This window comes from Dryobates pubescens, chromosome 14, assembly GCF_014839835.1.
Source record: "Dryobates pubescens isolate bDryPub1 chromosome 14, bDryPub1.pri, whole genome shotgun sequence".
In the NCBI taxonomy this organism is placed as follows: domain Eukaryota; kingdom Metazoa; phylum Chordata; class Aves; order Piciformes; family Picidae; genus Dryobates; species Dryobates pubescens.
Genome location: NC_071625.1, coordinates 27,087,974 through 27,102,020, shown reverse-complemented (window position 1 = coordinate 27,102,020; position 14,047 = coordinate 27,087,974). Strand labels below are relative to the sequence as shown.

The 14,047-nt window shown below is 50.0% G+C and overlaps 1 protein-coding gene across 2 annotated transcripts; it reads right to left on the bottom strand.

Moving 5' to 3' along the window:
- Window positions 1–844: 844 nt before the first annotated feature.
- TP53INP1 (tumor protein p53 inducible nuclear protein 1) lies at window positions 845–10,363 on the bottom strand. Of its 2 annotated transcripts, none has more exons than XM_054167385.1 (4): window positions 10,252–10,363; window positions 6,806–7,089; window positions 5,922–6,270; window positions 845–1,129 (listed from the first exon to the last, which is right to left on the bottom strand). In XM_054167385.1, the coding sequence occupies exons 2-4, from the start codon at window positions 6,915–6,917 to the stop codon at window positions 880–882; spliced, it is 711 nt and encodes a 236-aa protein (XP_054023360.1). In that variant the 5' UTR covers window positions 6,918–7,089; window positions 10,252–10,363; the 3' UTR covers window positions 845–879. The 2 variants fall into 2 exon arrangements, with proteins under 2 accessions (XP_054023360.1, XP_054023361.1); XM_054167386.1 differs by lacking the exon at window positions 845–1,129 and adding an exon at window positions 4,645–4,841.
- Window positions 10,364–14,047: the final 3,684 nt, after the last annotated feature.

Genomic DNA, 14,047 nt, shown 5'->3' with positions numbered 1-14,047 from the left:
GCTGATGAGATTAAAAGAATGGTGGATCCACCACCCCTTTCTTTTAAATAGGGATTACATGAAATAGGGTAAGGGAAATACATGTTTCAGAGACAGGAAGAGTTAAAGGGAGTAAGAACTTGAACTGTACCAAGTAAAACCCAGCTCAGCTCTCTGGGTTGTGCAGCTGCACATAATCCATAGGTCCACTTTTCCTTCCACTCCACTGTGAGGTACTGCATCTGTAACACCAGTGCCACATCGTGCTGCAACAATAATTTCCCCCGTGCCCAACACACCTACACAGACTCCACTAACACAAGTAGGTGCTGGGCAGCTTAGATGTCCTCCTCATGACAGCTGAGCACAGAATCTAGAACATCCCCTGGCAGCCAGAGTATGTCTTTGTTAGCAGGGAATCATCTGTGCTGAACACAGGCAGGGATACACAAGCTGTCAAGCACTGGGCATTAAAGCACATGGCTAACCTCAACGCTTCCTAACTCCACTGTGATTAATGCAAACTGATTTCCATCTCAGTTCAGTTGCTTTAAAAACACCAACTAAAAAAACAACAACAAAAAACAACCAACAAAAAAAAAAGCAAACAATCCCATCCCTACATCATAGTTTACAAAACCAGCACACAAACTATCACCCTGACAGGCTGTGATATTTCACACCAACGCCCAGGACTCGCTGCGAGGTGTTGGGAGACGTTTTGGTGGCGTCTCAGAAGAGCTCAAGGCTAGGTTGGGATTGTGTTTGAGGACCACCTGCAGATTGACCACACTTACCTAGGCAGGAAAACAAGAGCAAAGTGGAAAACAAACAAACAAACAACACACACACACCCCACCCCCCAATGATTTAGCCCCTAGATTAAACCCAGGAGAGGCCTCAGTAATTGAAGGGCCGCTGGCAAGGCTGGTGAACAAAGAGTCCGCTGTGCTTGAGCGGCCGCGGGTGGCAGTCCCTGGCGAGGTTGTGGCGCCGCAGCCCGCTCCTGCCGGGGTGGTGCCTCTCGTGGTGCTCCCTGATCCAGTGGGCAGGACGCAGGCTCTTGCTTTTCTCCAGAGCAGCTGAACCGGCGGCCAGAGCGGCGACGTAGCAGTGAAGGCGCTGCCCAGCGTCACTTGGGGCCTCCGCTCTGCGAACGCAACAGGCGGCCAGCGGTCAGTCCCGAGGGAGCACGCAGACCAGCAGCAGGGCAGGAGAGGCCATTCTGCCACTTTGCTCTGCTCTGCCTAGACCTCAACTGCAGTACTGTGCTCAGCCCTGGTGCCACCCAAAACAGGAAGGACATGGACCTGATGGAGAGGGTCTAGAGGAGGGCCGTGAAAATGATTAGGGGGTTGGAGCAGCTCTGCTATGAGGACAGGCTGAGGGAGCTGGGAGTGTTTAGCCTGGAAAAGAGAAGGCTTCAGGGTAGACCAGGGAGCAGCCTTCCAGTATCTGAAAGGGGCCTGTGAGAAGGCTGCAGAGGGACTCTTCCCACAGGCCTGCAGTGACAGGATGAAGTGCAACAGCTTCAAACTAGAGAAGGGCAGATTTAGATTGGATGTTAGGGACAAGTTCTGCACCATGAGGGTGGTGGAACACTGCAACAGGTTGCCTAAGGAGTCATTGAGGAGCCACCTTTGGAGATATTCAAGGTCAGGCTCCAGAGGGCTCTGGGCAACCTGATCTAGTGGAGGATGTCCCTGCTGACTGCAGGGGAGTTGGATCAGATGACCTTTGCAGGTTTCCTCCAACCCAAACCATTCTATGACACTGTAAAGGGCAGAACATGGGCATCCACACCCAACATTGCAAAAGGGCATCCTTATTTTACTGGTAGACATGTGGGCTGAGGAGAGGTCAAGGCAGTTTAGGAAAACCATGTTGCCTAGTGCTGCTACCTCACTGTGTGTGAGTTAGCCTTTGGGCTTTTGGTGTCTATTCTTGCACCCTTCCTTCACCACCCCACCTCCCACAGCCCAAGATGCACCATAGCTCACAAATGCATTGCAATGTGTGTCACACTGCTCCAAGCCCCTGAAAGAGTTGAGCTACCCACCAGGCAAAGTTTGGTTAAAAATCACCTTGGACACAGGTGGTTCAGCGTGGAAACAGAAGCCCAGTAATGAAGGTGTGTTTGGCTAGCCAGCCACACAAGTAGATCCAAACAATGCTCACACAGAGGAATGGAAAAGACAGAGCAGCTGTGACACACACAGGAAATAACTCAGAAGGATCATTCCACAACCAGCCCTCTAGATTTCAGGAGCAGAGAGTCAGCAGTTTTGGCAAACCCTTACTCCATCATGCACTAGGTGAAAAAAAAACCCAAACAAAAAAACCCCAGCAGCCTATGCAAGCAGGGACTGACAAATCTTAATCTCAAAAGGACTTCCCTACTTGACAGAACAATCACTGATGTTTCCTGGAAATTCCAGAGCCAAGCTAAAATTAGCCTGGCAGTTTTAAAAGCAAAGCAAAATCCCCAGCCAGTGCCACAGCTGGTGTGGGGCCAAGGGCACTGGAGCTGCTTGCCTCTCCCCACAAGGGACCCAACAACTAGCCGTCAGCTCGGTGGTGCCCACAAGAAATGTCTGCAAGGCCAAGAGCTTACTCAGGCATGAGCAAGAGGTCTCTTGGGAAGTCTGCTTTTCAGCACTAGCATGACTATAATCAGTTCTCTTCTTGAGGAGTGTAACTTCCATTTATTGTAGGATGTTTCTGGAGACACAAGTCTGCTCTGCTGTGCCCGTGGTAGCCTTGCTCTTGGGGGGCTGCAGGTGCCTGCCACAGAAGTGAGCTCTTCCACTTCCCCCTACTCCACACTGCAGTGAAATACTCTCTGGCAACAAGGGAATACTCCCTCCCTTTTTTCCTTCCAAATATCCACCTCTACCTGCTTTTGCCTCCTGGGGTAGCTTGGTAGGACTCTGAGGCCTACAGGCTCCAGAAAAGCCACGTGTGACGTTCTGGTTTCCCTGTTTATTTGCTGGATATTGTCCTAAACTCAGCACTTGGAATGTGAAACAAGGGATTAACACAGCCCAGCACAAGGAAATTCAGTGCCTTGCAAGTACTTTCTCTGCAGATGACACCACCTTTATTTACATGAGGGTGTCTGCAAACACAGGGCTACTGTTTGGCTTTTTCTAATGGGGATACTCTAACACACTCAACAGTGCTGGAGGTGGAACTCCCAAGTGAAGCCTTTCTGGGGCAGGCCATAAGGAACTAGGAAGCCACATCAATTATCAGAACCCACGTTTCCTAAGTGTGCCCCTGCTGCATGTCATTAGGTAGCAAAGGGCATCAACTGATAACAGAGAATGTTGTGGTTGGTTACAGAAAAATATAACTAACCTGATGAACAGGGAGAATACAGAATTAACCAGGTTGGAAAAGACCTTTCAGATGACTGAGTCCAACCAATCACCCAACACCATCTAACCAACTAAACCATGGCACCAAGCACCCCATCCAGGCTCTTCCTAAACACCTCCAGGGATGGTGACTCCACCACCTCCCTGGGCAGCACATCCCAATGGCCAATCTCTCTTGCTGGGAAGAATTTCTTCCTAACATCCAGCCTAAACCTCCCCTGGTGCAGCTTGAGACTGTGTCCTCTTGTTCTGGTGCTGGTTGCCTGGGAGAAGAGACCAAGCCCCACCTGGCTACAACCTCCCTTCAGGGAGTTGGAGACAGCAAGGTCTCCCCTGAGCCTCCTCTTCTCCAGGCTAAACAACCCCAGCTCCCTCAGCCTCTCCTCACAGGGCTGTGCTCCAGACCCCTCCCCAGCCTCATTGCCCTTCTCTGGACACCTTCCAGCAGCTCAACATCTTTCCTAAACTGAGGGGCCCAGAACTGGACACAGGACTCAAGGTGTGGCCTAACCAGTGCTCAGCACAGGGCAGAATGACTTCCCTGCTCCTGCTGGCCACACTGTTCCTGATCCAGGCCAGGATGCCATTGGCCTTCTTGGCCACCTGGGCACACTACTGGCTCATGTTCTGCTGCTGTCAACCAGTCCCCCCAGGTCCCTCTCTGCCTGGCTGTTCTCCAGCCACTCTGACCTCAGCCTGTAGCTCTGCCTGGGGTTGCTGTGGCCAATGTGCAGAACCTGGCACTTGGATGTGTTCAATCTCCTGCCCATCTGTCCAGCCTGGCAAGGTCCCTCTGCAGAGCCCTCCTAACATCCTTCTGCTTTGAGAGGGCTTTGAAAAGAGCAAATAGGTTTCCTCCACAGAAGAAAGTTTAAAACTGATGGCTGAAGATACTTAAGCTTTTCTCCCTTCTTTCAAATACCCTTCCAACACTGGCTTCCAAACCAAGGCTCTTCTACTTGTCATCTTAAGTGAAACTGCAATAGCAGAGGTGGTTTGTGTTAGCTGAAAGGCCACAGACTCTTCCAAAATGTAGCATTTGGGGATCTCAGTGGATGCCTTTGGTAACCTGGCACTCGAGAGCCCTGGGCACCAAAAGAACAGGGCTGATGAGCCTCTACCAATATTGTCAAAGTGTAATTTTAGAGGGGCTGTGCCTAAAGCCAGATGGCTGCTGGAAAGCTTAAGTGTCCTGCTAGTTGTGCTGTCAAGCCAGACCTCACAAGAAACATAAAAGGCTTCAGACCCTGTCCCAGTTAATACTGAAGTCATTTTGTTTGCGCTTAGCATTTTGGGCTGTTAAAGCAGATGTAGTTAGGCTTGATCAAGTAACATCATTTGGCACAAAGGTTAGTCCTAGAACTAGGATTGTTTTGGCAGACAAGGCTCTAGAGGAAGCAGCATTGCCAGCAGCCTGATCAAAAATATCCCAACACAGGAGTACTTACTGTGCCATTGTGCCTTAAGCAGCTTTTCTTGGCCCTACAAATGTTAAACGGCCAACCATTAAACCACTGGAGACTGCAAAATAGCTTTTGAAACTCAGTGCATTATCAGTGCAATTGATGGTCCCAGCTTCTCTACTTGACCTCAGCTGTAAACTTGCCTCCTCCTAGCGCTGCCACCCTAAATAACCTACACAACAGCTTCGGTTCTCTGACGAAGCAACAGCGCAGAAATCGGCCTGAAGAAGCTTAACCTCGCAACACCACACCTTTAGCTTCCTCACATATTAAAACAGCTGAAGTGTGTTGCAAGTGCTGAATCGTGATGGCAAAGAGATACTCTATTTGTATACATCTCCCTACACCACACTGGTACAGCTGCACGTACTGGACAGCTAACACCAAAGCAGTGCACAGCAAATGAGCCTCTGCAATAATCCTGCTTGGCCAGAGCCTTAGGACCCCAAAGCAAAAAGCACATCACCACCTTCACCTTACAAACAGGTAGAAGTTTGCAGCACAGATTTTTACCTCAAAAAAGGAGGTTGTGTGGAATATTTCCCAGTTTGCTTTTGCTCCACAAGGTATCTGTGGAGAAAATTAATCCTGTCCTAATCTATGAGCGACAACAACAAAATGAAAACAAACCCACACCAAGCAAAACAAACAAGATACCAACCCAGACTTCCCTGTCAGGGTCATCACAGCAGTGTTTTTCATCACAGGAGGTGACTAAAAGGCTGCTGACTAACAGTTATGAGAAATACACAGAGCTATGAAGGGGGCAAAGTGCTGTCAAATCTGTGTCACCAGCTACACAGTTAAGTGCCACCAGTTTCAACAGGACTGGAGCATGTTCTGCAAAAGGAATACCTAGGCTCCATAAATATCCATTGCAGTGTCAGACTAGCATTCCCAGCTCTTTCCCAACATGGTCACCCTAAGTAACACCTTGCTAAGCAGGCAGGTGGCCCTGACCACCCTTCCCACCTTCTGCAGTATTCATGCTTTGTTCACTTGCTCTGAAGGAAGCCAGAAAACTCAGTATGTGGTGTCTAATGTGATCAAGTAGAAACCAAGTATTTTCAGCTCCCTGGCAAGGTGAAACCAGACATACCTGGGACTACCTGGGCTGTGAAACTCCTCATCTCCACATCCAGTTTCATTAAGGCTGTGGCAGGTGTCATGGACAGCGTACACAGACATGCTGGGATGCTCTATCAGGAGGTTCTCCATCGGACTGGTTTCCACTTTGATAGTGGTTAATCCACCTGCAGTAAAACATGGGGGAGGGGTAATAAACCAGCTCTCCTCCATAGGGCACGACTCGAACTGGATGAAGCAGGACTCGCTGGCCTCTGGCAAGTGTTCCAAGGGAGATGGCAGACAGGAGAAGACCGGCGAGCCGTCCGCGGCCGCCGCTTCCGCCGCGTTCGCTTCCTCCCCGGCGCAGTTAGTGCAAGCGTCTGGTGCAGGTGGCCAGCGGAGAGGAGCCCACGGGTGTTGGTGAGTGCAGCAGATCAGGACCAACACAAGGTGGCACGGAGCCAGAAACCAGATGGACCAAAAAAAAAAAACAAACCCCAACCAAACAAAACAAGAAAGAAAGAGAAACAGAACCCTGTTAGCATGTACACAAACTTGAAGTCTTCCTCTGTTTTTTTTTTTAAGCAAGGGGAGGAGAAAAGGGAGTTCCCTGATAAGCCCTGCTAGACATGTAAAACATCTGTTATCAGTAAAGCAATACAGTTGTGCAAGAAGTCAAACATTTCATTTGTGCAAGGGGCTCTGCTGGAGCGCGTGTCAGGTGTACAAACCTGACCCTTTTTCTCCTCGGTTTACGCACCACGTTTTGCTACATCTGTTTGGAAAGCACCCTGCAGTCTTACCCACACTAGCTTGTGCTCAGGTAAAGTTTCACCTGAGCTACTGGCTTCTTGACATGGAATTAAGGGCCAGAGAAGGACAGAGGTAGGGCTTTACACTTCACAAATCTCTTACCTATAAAGTCAACCAGAATCCACTCATCATCTTCTTTCTCACTGAACTCTGGCTCTTGGCTGGACAGGCTATCAATCTCTCCCATGAGCATGTTATTTAACCTCTGGAACATTACTAAGGCAGGAAGAAGACTTTGGCTGGCAGGTCTTTATATCCAAGGTTCAAGGCACAGCTCACACTGTACTAGCAGAGTGGCACAGACTTGAGATTAAAGTGCATAGGTGTTTTATCAGCTCAGACGTGGGACACGCAGAGGCATGACTGGTAAACAGTTTATGCAAAACCTGCAAAACAATATGACAAGGGTCTTAATGAGACAGCAACAGGAAACATCCCTAGGGAACAAATTAAAAATGCTCTCATTAGTGTGCTTGCAGGTACCAGTGAAAATTGTTCCTTAAGAAGAGAGGCAGCTTCACTGGCATTCACCATTCCCTGCCAGCTAGATACATACACAAAAAGCCAAAGTCTCTCCCTGGAGCCGAGTGCCTTCCTCTCAAGCCCCTTTGCTGTACAAAGGTCTGTTCAACTGTCAGTTCCCACCTTCCCCTATGGAAGGGAAAGACTCTTGTGCCTATGCTCACCAAGGTCCTCCCTCAGCTCCCTGCCCAACTTCCTCCTGGTCAGAGAGAGATGTGAAAGGGCAAGTGCCTTTTTTTGGCTCCAGACAGCACATCTCCTCTGTTGACAGCCTCACCAACTCCAAGAGACTCCTCTGAGGGCTCCCAGAGGTGCCCAAGGTGGCATTTTTTTCCTCTTTACACACAGTTCAGAGCCATTGCCTGCAAGTCAACACTTCCTACTGAAGGGTCATCCCATCTCCACGTTCAAAGAGAGTTACCAGTGGGATCATTTTCACAGCCAGTGCCCAACTACTCATGCATGGTTAAGTCTAACTACCAAGGAAAAGTAACTCAGACAATTAAACCCAATGTTTATTTCTCAATATACTTCCCTAAATGCACACATAATTAGCCACCATAAGCCTGAAGTCTACATCTGGTAATTAAGATGAAAAATCCCTGTAGTGCCAAGAAGCTGAATGTTCAACCGCCTCAGATCAGCCTGCTTACAGCCTCTCAGTATTCATACCTGAGACAACAAATAGCTGCCACTAAAGCAGCTGGAAAAGGATGGGGAAAATAGTCAATGTAACTTACAAGGTAAATGTCACCAGACTGATACTTAAATTATCTCAGCATGTCAGGATTATTACAGATTAAATGCCTGCTCAATAATTAAATAGGGAAGAAGATATGCATGTAAGAGGGCACGAGCCTGCACTCAGAAAGAGAAAGGGAGTAAGACACACTCCACTAGAAAAACTCAGCCATTAGAAGAAGATATAACCCATAAAGAGTATTATTTAAGGCCAGCATACCCTGCTTCACCCACCAACTCTCAGGCCACACTCAGGGGTCATTTTGGCCTCCTACATCATTTTACCCCAGGACACCAGACACCACCATTGCCTACTTAGTCAATGCAAGGACGAGCAACTGCTTGCAACAGGCGTTGATGGCAGCCACCTCCTTATTCAAAAGGATAGGACTGGAATTTAAAGCAGTCTTCAGAAGCAACACAAAAAGGGACAGTGTAACTCAAGAAGTCATGCGTTCTAGTTCGTCAGCAGGAACTATCAGCTGCAGGCAAAGCTGAGACCAGGAACAACTGGCTCAGCTGCAGTAACCAGAAAGGGCAGGGTTTAAGAACCACACTTGAAAATGAAACATCTGGGCTCACTCTAAGGGAGCAAGAAGAATGATGGTAAGCCTAAAGGAAAGTGATACCATGTCAGAAATGACAAGTTTTTAAAGGAAAGAAGGGAGGGGGTGTGTGTGTGTGTGTGTGTAAACAGCAGTCGGCTCTGTAAGGAAAGCTAAACATTTGTTCCTTTCTACAATCAGAGCAAGCAGACGTGGCTTTTGACTGCAGCAAAGTTCAGTTTTCAGTGGTTGCCAGCAGGAAACACTTTTAACCATTAAGGCTGCTAAGCCCTGAATGGGTTACCTAAGGAAATGCCAAATGGCCACAGCTTTCCCAAGCACCTTCCTGAGAAGGTCTGAGTGCTTCAGCTACAAACAGGGCTTGTCACGGATAAGGAAATGGACTCTAAGTGAAAGCTTTAAGTTTGTAGCTTCTCAGTTATCTTCCACATCCACCCCTAACCCTCTTCTGGCACAAGGCCTAGGAACAACAGAGTTGAGCTTTTCTTTAGGCTAACTAGCAAGCCATAATGTAATTGCTGATCAGCACTGGCTAACCCTGTACTCCCACACACATGTGTTGCCTCTTTCCCAGATCTTCAGGCTGAGGATGTCTTTCTGTTCTGTGCACAGAGTGGAGCAAGAGGAGAGCTCACACTCCTAACCTTAATGCTCCACAGGCATCACAGCAACATCAAGTAACTATTCTCTAACAAGCATGTGAAAGACTGCAATTCCTGAGAATGTAAGCTACACAAACTACAGCTTCTGACCCCTAAGTGCCTCCCTGTACATCAAAAGCACTTTGTCCCGTTTTCCCCTTCTCCCAACCCCCCAGAAGAATCCAAAACAAAAAAAACAACCCGATCTGAATCATTTTGAAACCGGCTGATGTTTTGACATCCTTTTGGACAAGTGCCTTTAAAAACGCTATTGTGCGAGTTAGATGGGGACCAAGAAGGGATTTTGTTATCAAGGACCATCCTTGGGAGAGGCCGATGAGACTGAGGTTGGAAGAGAGGTGCTCCAGCTCTTGGGAATCACCAGCTGCAAGGAAAGACTGGGGACAACTGACTCAGCTACAGCAGTGATTAAGAGGCAGTCACAGATAACACACCCGATGCATGTCAACAACGGTGGATTGCTACATAACGAAAGGGAAAAGGAAAAAAAAGAGAGAGAGAGAGGTGTTTTTGTTTGGGGTGTTCTGTTGGTTTGCGTGGGTTTTCCTATAGTAGCACAGGAGGTGGGATTCAGGCTAAGACAAAAACAACTGGGGAAGAAACCACCACCAAAAAAACCTAGCACCACAGCCCCTCAAAAATCCCTTCTGTAGCTGTTGGGAGTTTGGCTGTTGACCCCCACGGGAGGCGGCTCGCAGCTTTTCCATTGCCACCGGGAGGCTCCCAAGAGCTGCTCTCGGCGGGGCCGGCGAGTGACCCGGCACAGCCCGCGGCAGCTGCGCACCTTCCCGGCCGAGCGGAGGGGGTGGGGAGGGACGCGACCGCCGGCTGTCCGACAGCCGAAGGAACGGGAATACCCTCCTGTCCTCGGCGTTTCCCGGGGAGCGAGAGACCGCGCTGGATGAGCGGCGCAGACGGGAGCTCCGCCGCTGCTCGCCGCCGCCCCGCCCGGGCGTTCCGACCACAGGACACCACCAACAGCCCGGCCGTGCGCGGACCGGGACACAAGCGGCGGCGGCGGCGCCGCTCAGACCCCAGCCCCTCCAGCTACACTCACCCAGGTGGCCGTGCTGCTCCCGGCGCCGCCGCCGCGCCCGCTGCGCGCCCCGCGGAGCTCCTTTGTTGTTATAGCGGCGGCGCGCAGCTGACGGCCCGGCCGCCCCTTCCCGCCCCTTCCCGCCCCGCCGCCAATGGGCGCCGCCGCCGGCTGTCGCTAACGCACGTGACAGGCGGGCAGGCACGCGGCCCGGGCCCGCCCCGCCCCCGCCCCGCCCCGCCCCCGCCCCCTTGCTACCGGAGCCAGGGGCTGGGGTAGAGCGGCGGAGTTTGGGCAAATCGAGCCTTGCTTGTACGCCTCCTCTAAGCACCGAAAGGCCACAGTGAGGACTCCCCGCAGCCCCCTCTTCTCCAGGCTGGACTCAACTCTCTCAGCCTGTCCCCACAGCAGAGGTGCTCCAGCCCCGCTCTGGGCTTGCTCCAACATGTCCCTGACTTTCTTATACCCCAGAACTTGGTGCAGGACTCCAGGTGGGGAATCACAGGAGCACTGCAGAGGGGGAGAATCGCTTCCCTCAACAGTTATTAGGCTGAAGCATCTTAACTTAGCTGTAAAGTTTCCAAGTCACACACCTGAAGCTATAAAACTTGTACATTAGGTCACATAGCAGGGCACTCACCAAGGTCACTTAGCAGGTCGTTCCTTGTTTTCCTTCAAGGAAAAAAAACAAAACCAAAACCAAACAAACATGAGGTGATCACAGAATCTCCTGATTGGAAGAAACCTTAAGATCAAGAGTCCAGCACAGAGCCACAAGGCTGCTGAAGGCAGTGGAACATCTCTCTGTGAGGGCGGGCTGAGGGGGCTGGGGCTTGGAGCAGAGGAGCCTGAGGGATGTCCTCATTGCTGGTGATAAAGATGTGCAGGGCAGTGTCAGGAGGACAGAGCCAGGCTCTGCTCAGGGATGTCCAAGGACAGGACAAGGGGCACTGGGGGCAAGCTGGAGCAGAGGAGGTGCCACAGGAACAGAAGGGAAAACCTTTTCCCTGTTAAAAAGCCAGAGCCTTGGAGCAGGCTGCCCAGAGAGGTTGTGAAGTCTCCTTCACTGCTGGCATTCAGAACTTGCCTAGACATGTTCTTGTGTGATCTACTCTAGGTGACCCTGCTCTGGCAGGGGGGGGTGATGATCTTCCAAGGTCCCTTCCAACTCCTAACATTCTGTGATTCTGCAAGTCCAACCATAAGCTATCTTCTCCCTGTACACAGTTGCTAGACCACATCCCTGAGCACCTCATCCAAACATCTTTTAAACACCTCCAGGGATGGTGGCTCCAGCACTTCCCTGGACAGCCTGTTCCAGTGCCCAGTGACCCTTGCAGTGAAGAAACAGACGAACATAAATGCAATGCCCTGCCGAGAGAGATGAGCAGCTGAAAGGAAAGGAATTTCGAGGTGATGAAGTTAGTAACACTCCAGTAAGTTACAGTGTTGTAGCCACGCTGCACATCTCCAGTCACTTAATATAACTCTACACATTCCAGAGTGCTCCCAGCCACTCCAGACTGCATGCTGACTGCATGCTGAGACTGTGAAGAATTCAGGTTTTATCATGGTTTCAGTGAGTAACTTGGTTTGTAGCAAGCAACAGCAACAAGGTGTGCAACACAAGCGTGTTACAGTTGCTGAAGTCCAGATAAAGGCCTTGATCTTTTAAGCTCGGCCTTTAATAATCTCTGCTCTGTAAATTCATTCCTTTTTCTTTCTTTTTCCTTTTTTTTCCCCTTGTAAGGACAAAGCTTTTCTGTGTGGAACAGAATGGAGAAAGCAAATTTTGGAAAACTGCTGCAAAGTGTCTTCCTGTGGCTGGGCACAGGCTGTGTAATGGCCCTGACAAACTTCCTGGCTGCCTGATTTGCAGTGCTTTTGCAGAAGCTACCAGTGCCTGGTATCTGATGATGCTTTTCTAGGCTGGAAGTAACCTTTCCTGACTCATGAGATCAAGTTCATTTTTATAACATGGACATAAAGACAGTGAGGGGCATGAACTTGTGTGTTCTCAGAATCAGAGTGTTAGGGGCTGGAAGGGACCTCCAGAGATCATCAAGTCCAACCCTCCTGCAAATCAGGGCCACTTAGGGCAGGTCACACAGGAACAAGGAGCAGTTTTGGACTAGGATCAAACCCTAGCAGAAATCTAGAGGCAGCAGTCTGGTAGGTGGGTAGAATTTAAAGCCTGTAAGGGACTCAGGGAGAATACAGAGGCAATGGGATCCGTGTGGATCTCAGTGCTGCCAGGGACAGACAGGGAGAAGCACTGCTCTGTTGAATTACACAGCAGTGTCTCTAGAGCAGATCTCTAGAGCAGGGGCCTAAGTATAACTCTGATGTCTATGTGAGAAGCTGAATCAGATCTCTACTGTGATCAGACTTCTGCTTCTGTCAGAATTGCTTTCCCCAGAGGCAGCAGCAAGGTTTTGAAAGCCTCTAGAGAAGGAGACTCCACAGCCTCTCTGGGCAGCCTGCTCCAGGGCTCCAGAACGCTCACTCCAAAGAAGTTTTCACCTCATGTTGAGGCATGTGTCCATTGCCCATCATCCTATCCCTGGCCATCACTGAAAAGAGCCTGGATCCATCCTCCTGGCAGCCACCTTTCAGGTATTTGTAGACATTGATCAGGTCCCCTCTCAGCCTTCTCTTCCCCATCTAAACAGCCCCAGGGCTCTCAGCCTCTTCTCATAAGAGACGGTCCCTTAACCATCCTCATAGCTCTCTGTTGAACTCTCTCCAGCAGTTTGTCCCTCTTGAAGTGGGGAGCCCAGAACTGGACAGAACATTCCAGATGTGATCTAACTAGGGCTGAGCAGAGTGGGAGGAGAACCTCCCTCGACCCTCGGTGCACACTCTCCTTAATGCACCCCAGGATGCCAATGGCCTTCTTGGCCACCAGGGCACATTGATGTCCCATGGAGAATTCACTATCAACCAGGACCCCAAGGCCCTTCTCTGAGGAGCTGCTCTCCAGCAGGTCAGCCCCTAACCTGTACTGGTTTCTGTGTTGTTCCCCCCAAGGTACAGGATTCTACACTTACCCTTGGTGAACTTCATCAGGTTCACCTTTGCCCAGCTGTCCAGCCTGTCCAGCTTATGAGTTTACAGAGCCTCTCTGACTTTCAACAAGAGTGGCTCCAAGCTCGAAGGGATGATGTGAGATGGCAGAAGCAGCCCTTGTCTGCAAAGTCAAGATGGGTGAGACAGACAATTAACTGTGCAGAATAAATGCCTCAAAGGATTTATCTGTATTGCAAAATTACCTTCTGCTAGAACACGTTAATTAAGGTGATACAAAGCACTTAGTGGAGGCAAGAACTGTCATGTTTGGCAGCTGGGTTACCTTGGGCTGACAGCAAAAGCAGAATGTTAAGCATAGTAGTCCTTGTTTGTATTGACTGTCCTGTTAAGCATTGTGCATTAATCAATTAGCATAATGCTTTTTATCAGAGGAGGCAAGCCCTAGGGAGGCTTGGGTTGTGTTTGAGACAGACTCCTAATGAAATTAAAAGGCCACTGTTTATATATATATATATATTTTAAGTCCCCTGAGAAGTAATTAAAGGCTTAGAAGCTCTCCTCCTCTTGTAGTGTTGCTCTGCATTTCATAGGTTCATGGAATGGTTTGGGTTGGAAGGGACCTCAAAGGTTATCCTGTCACTGGCAGGATCAACGCCCCTGCCATGGGCAGGGACACCTTCCACTAGGACCAGGTTGCTCAAGGCCTCATCCAACCTAGCCTTGAACACCTCCAGGGAGGGAACATCCATGATCTCCCTTGGGCAACCTGTGCCAGTGTCTCACCACC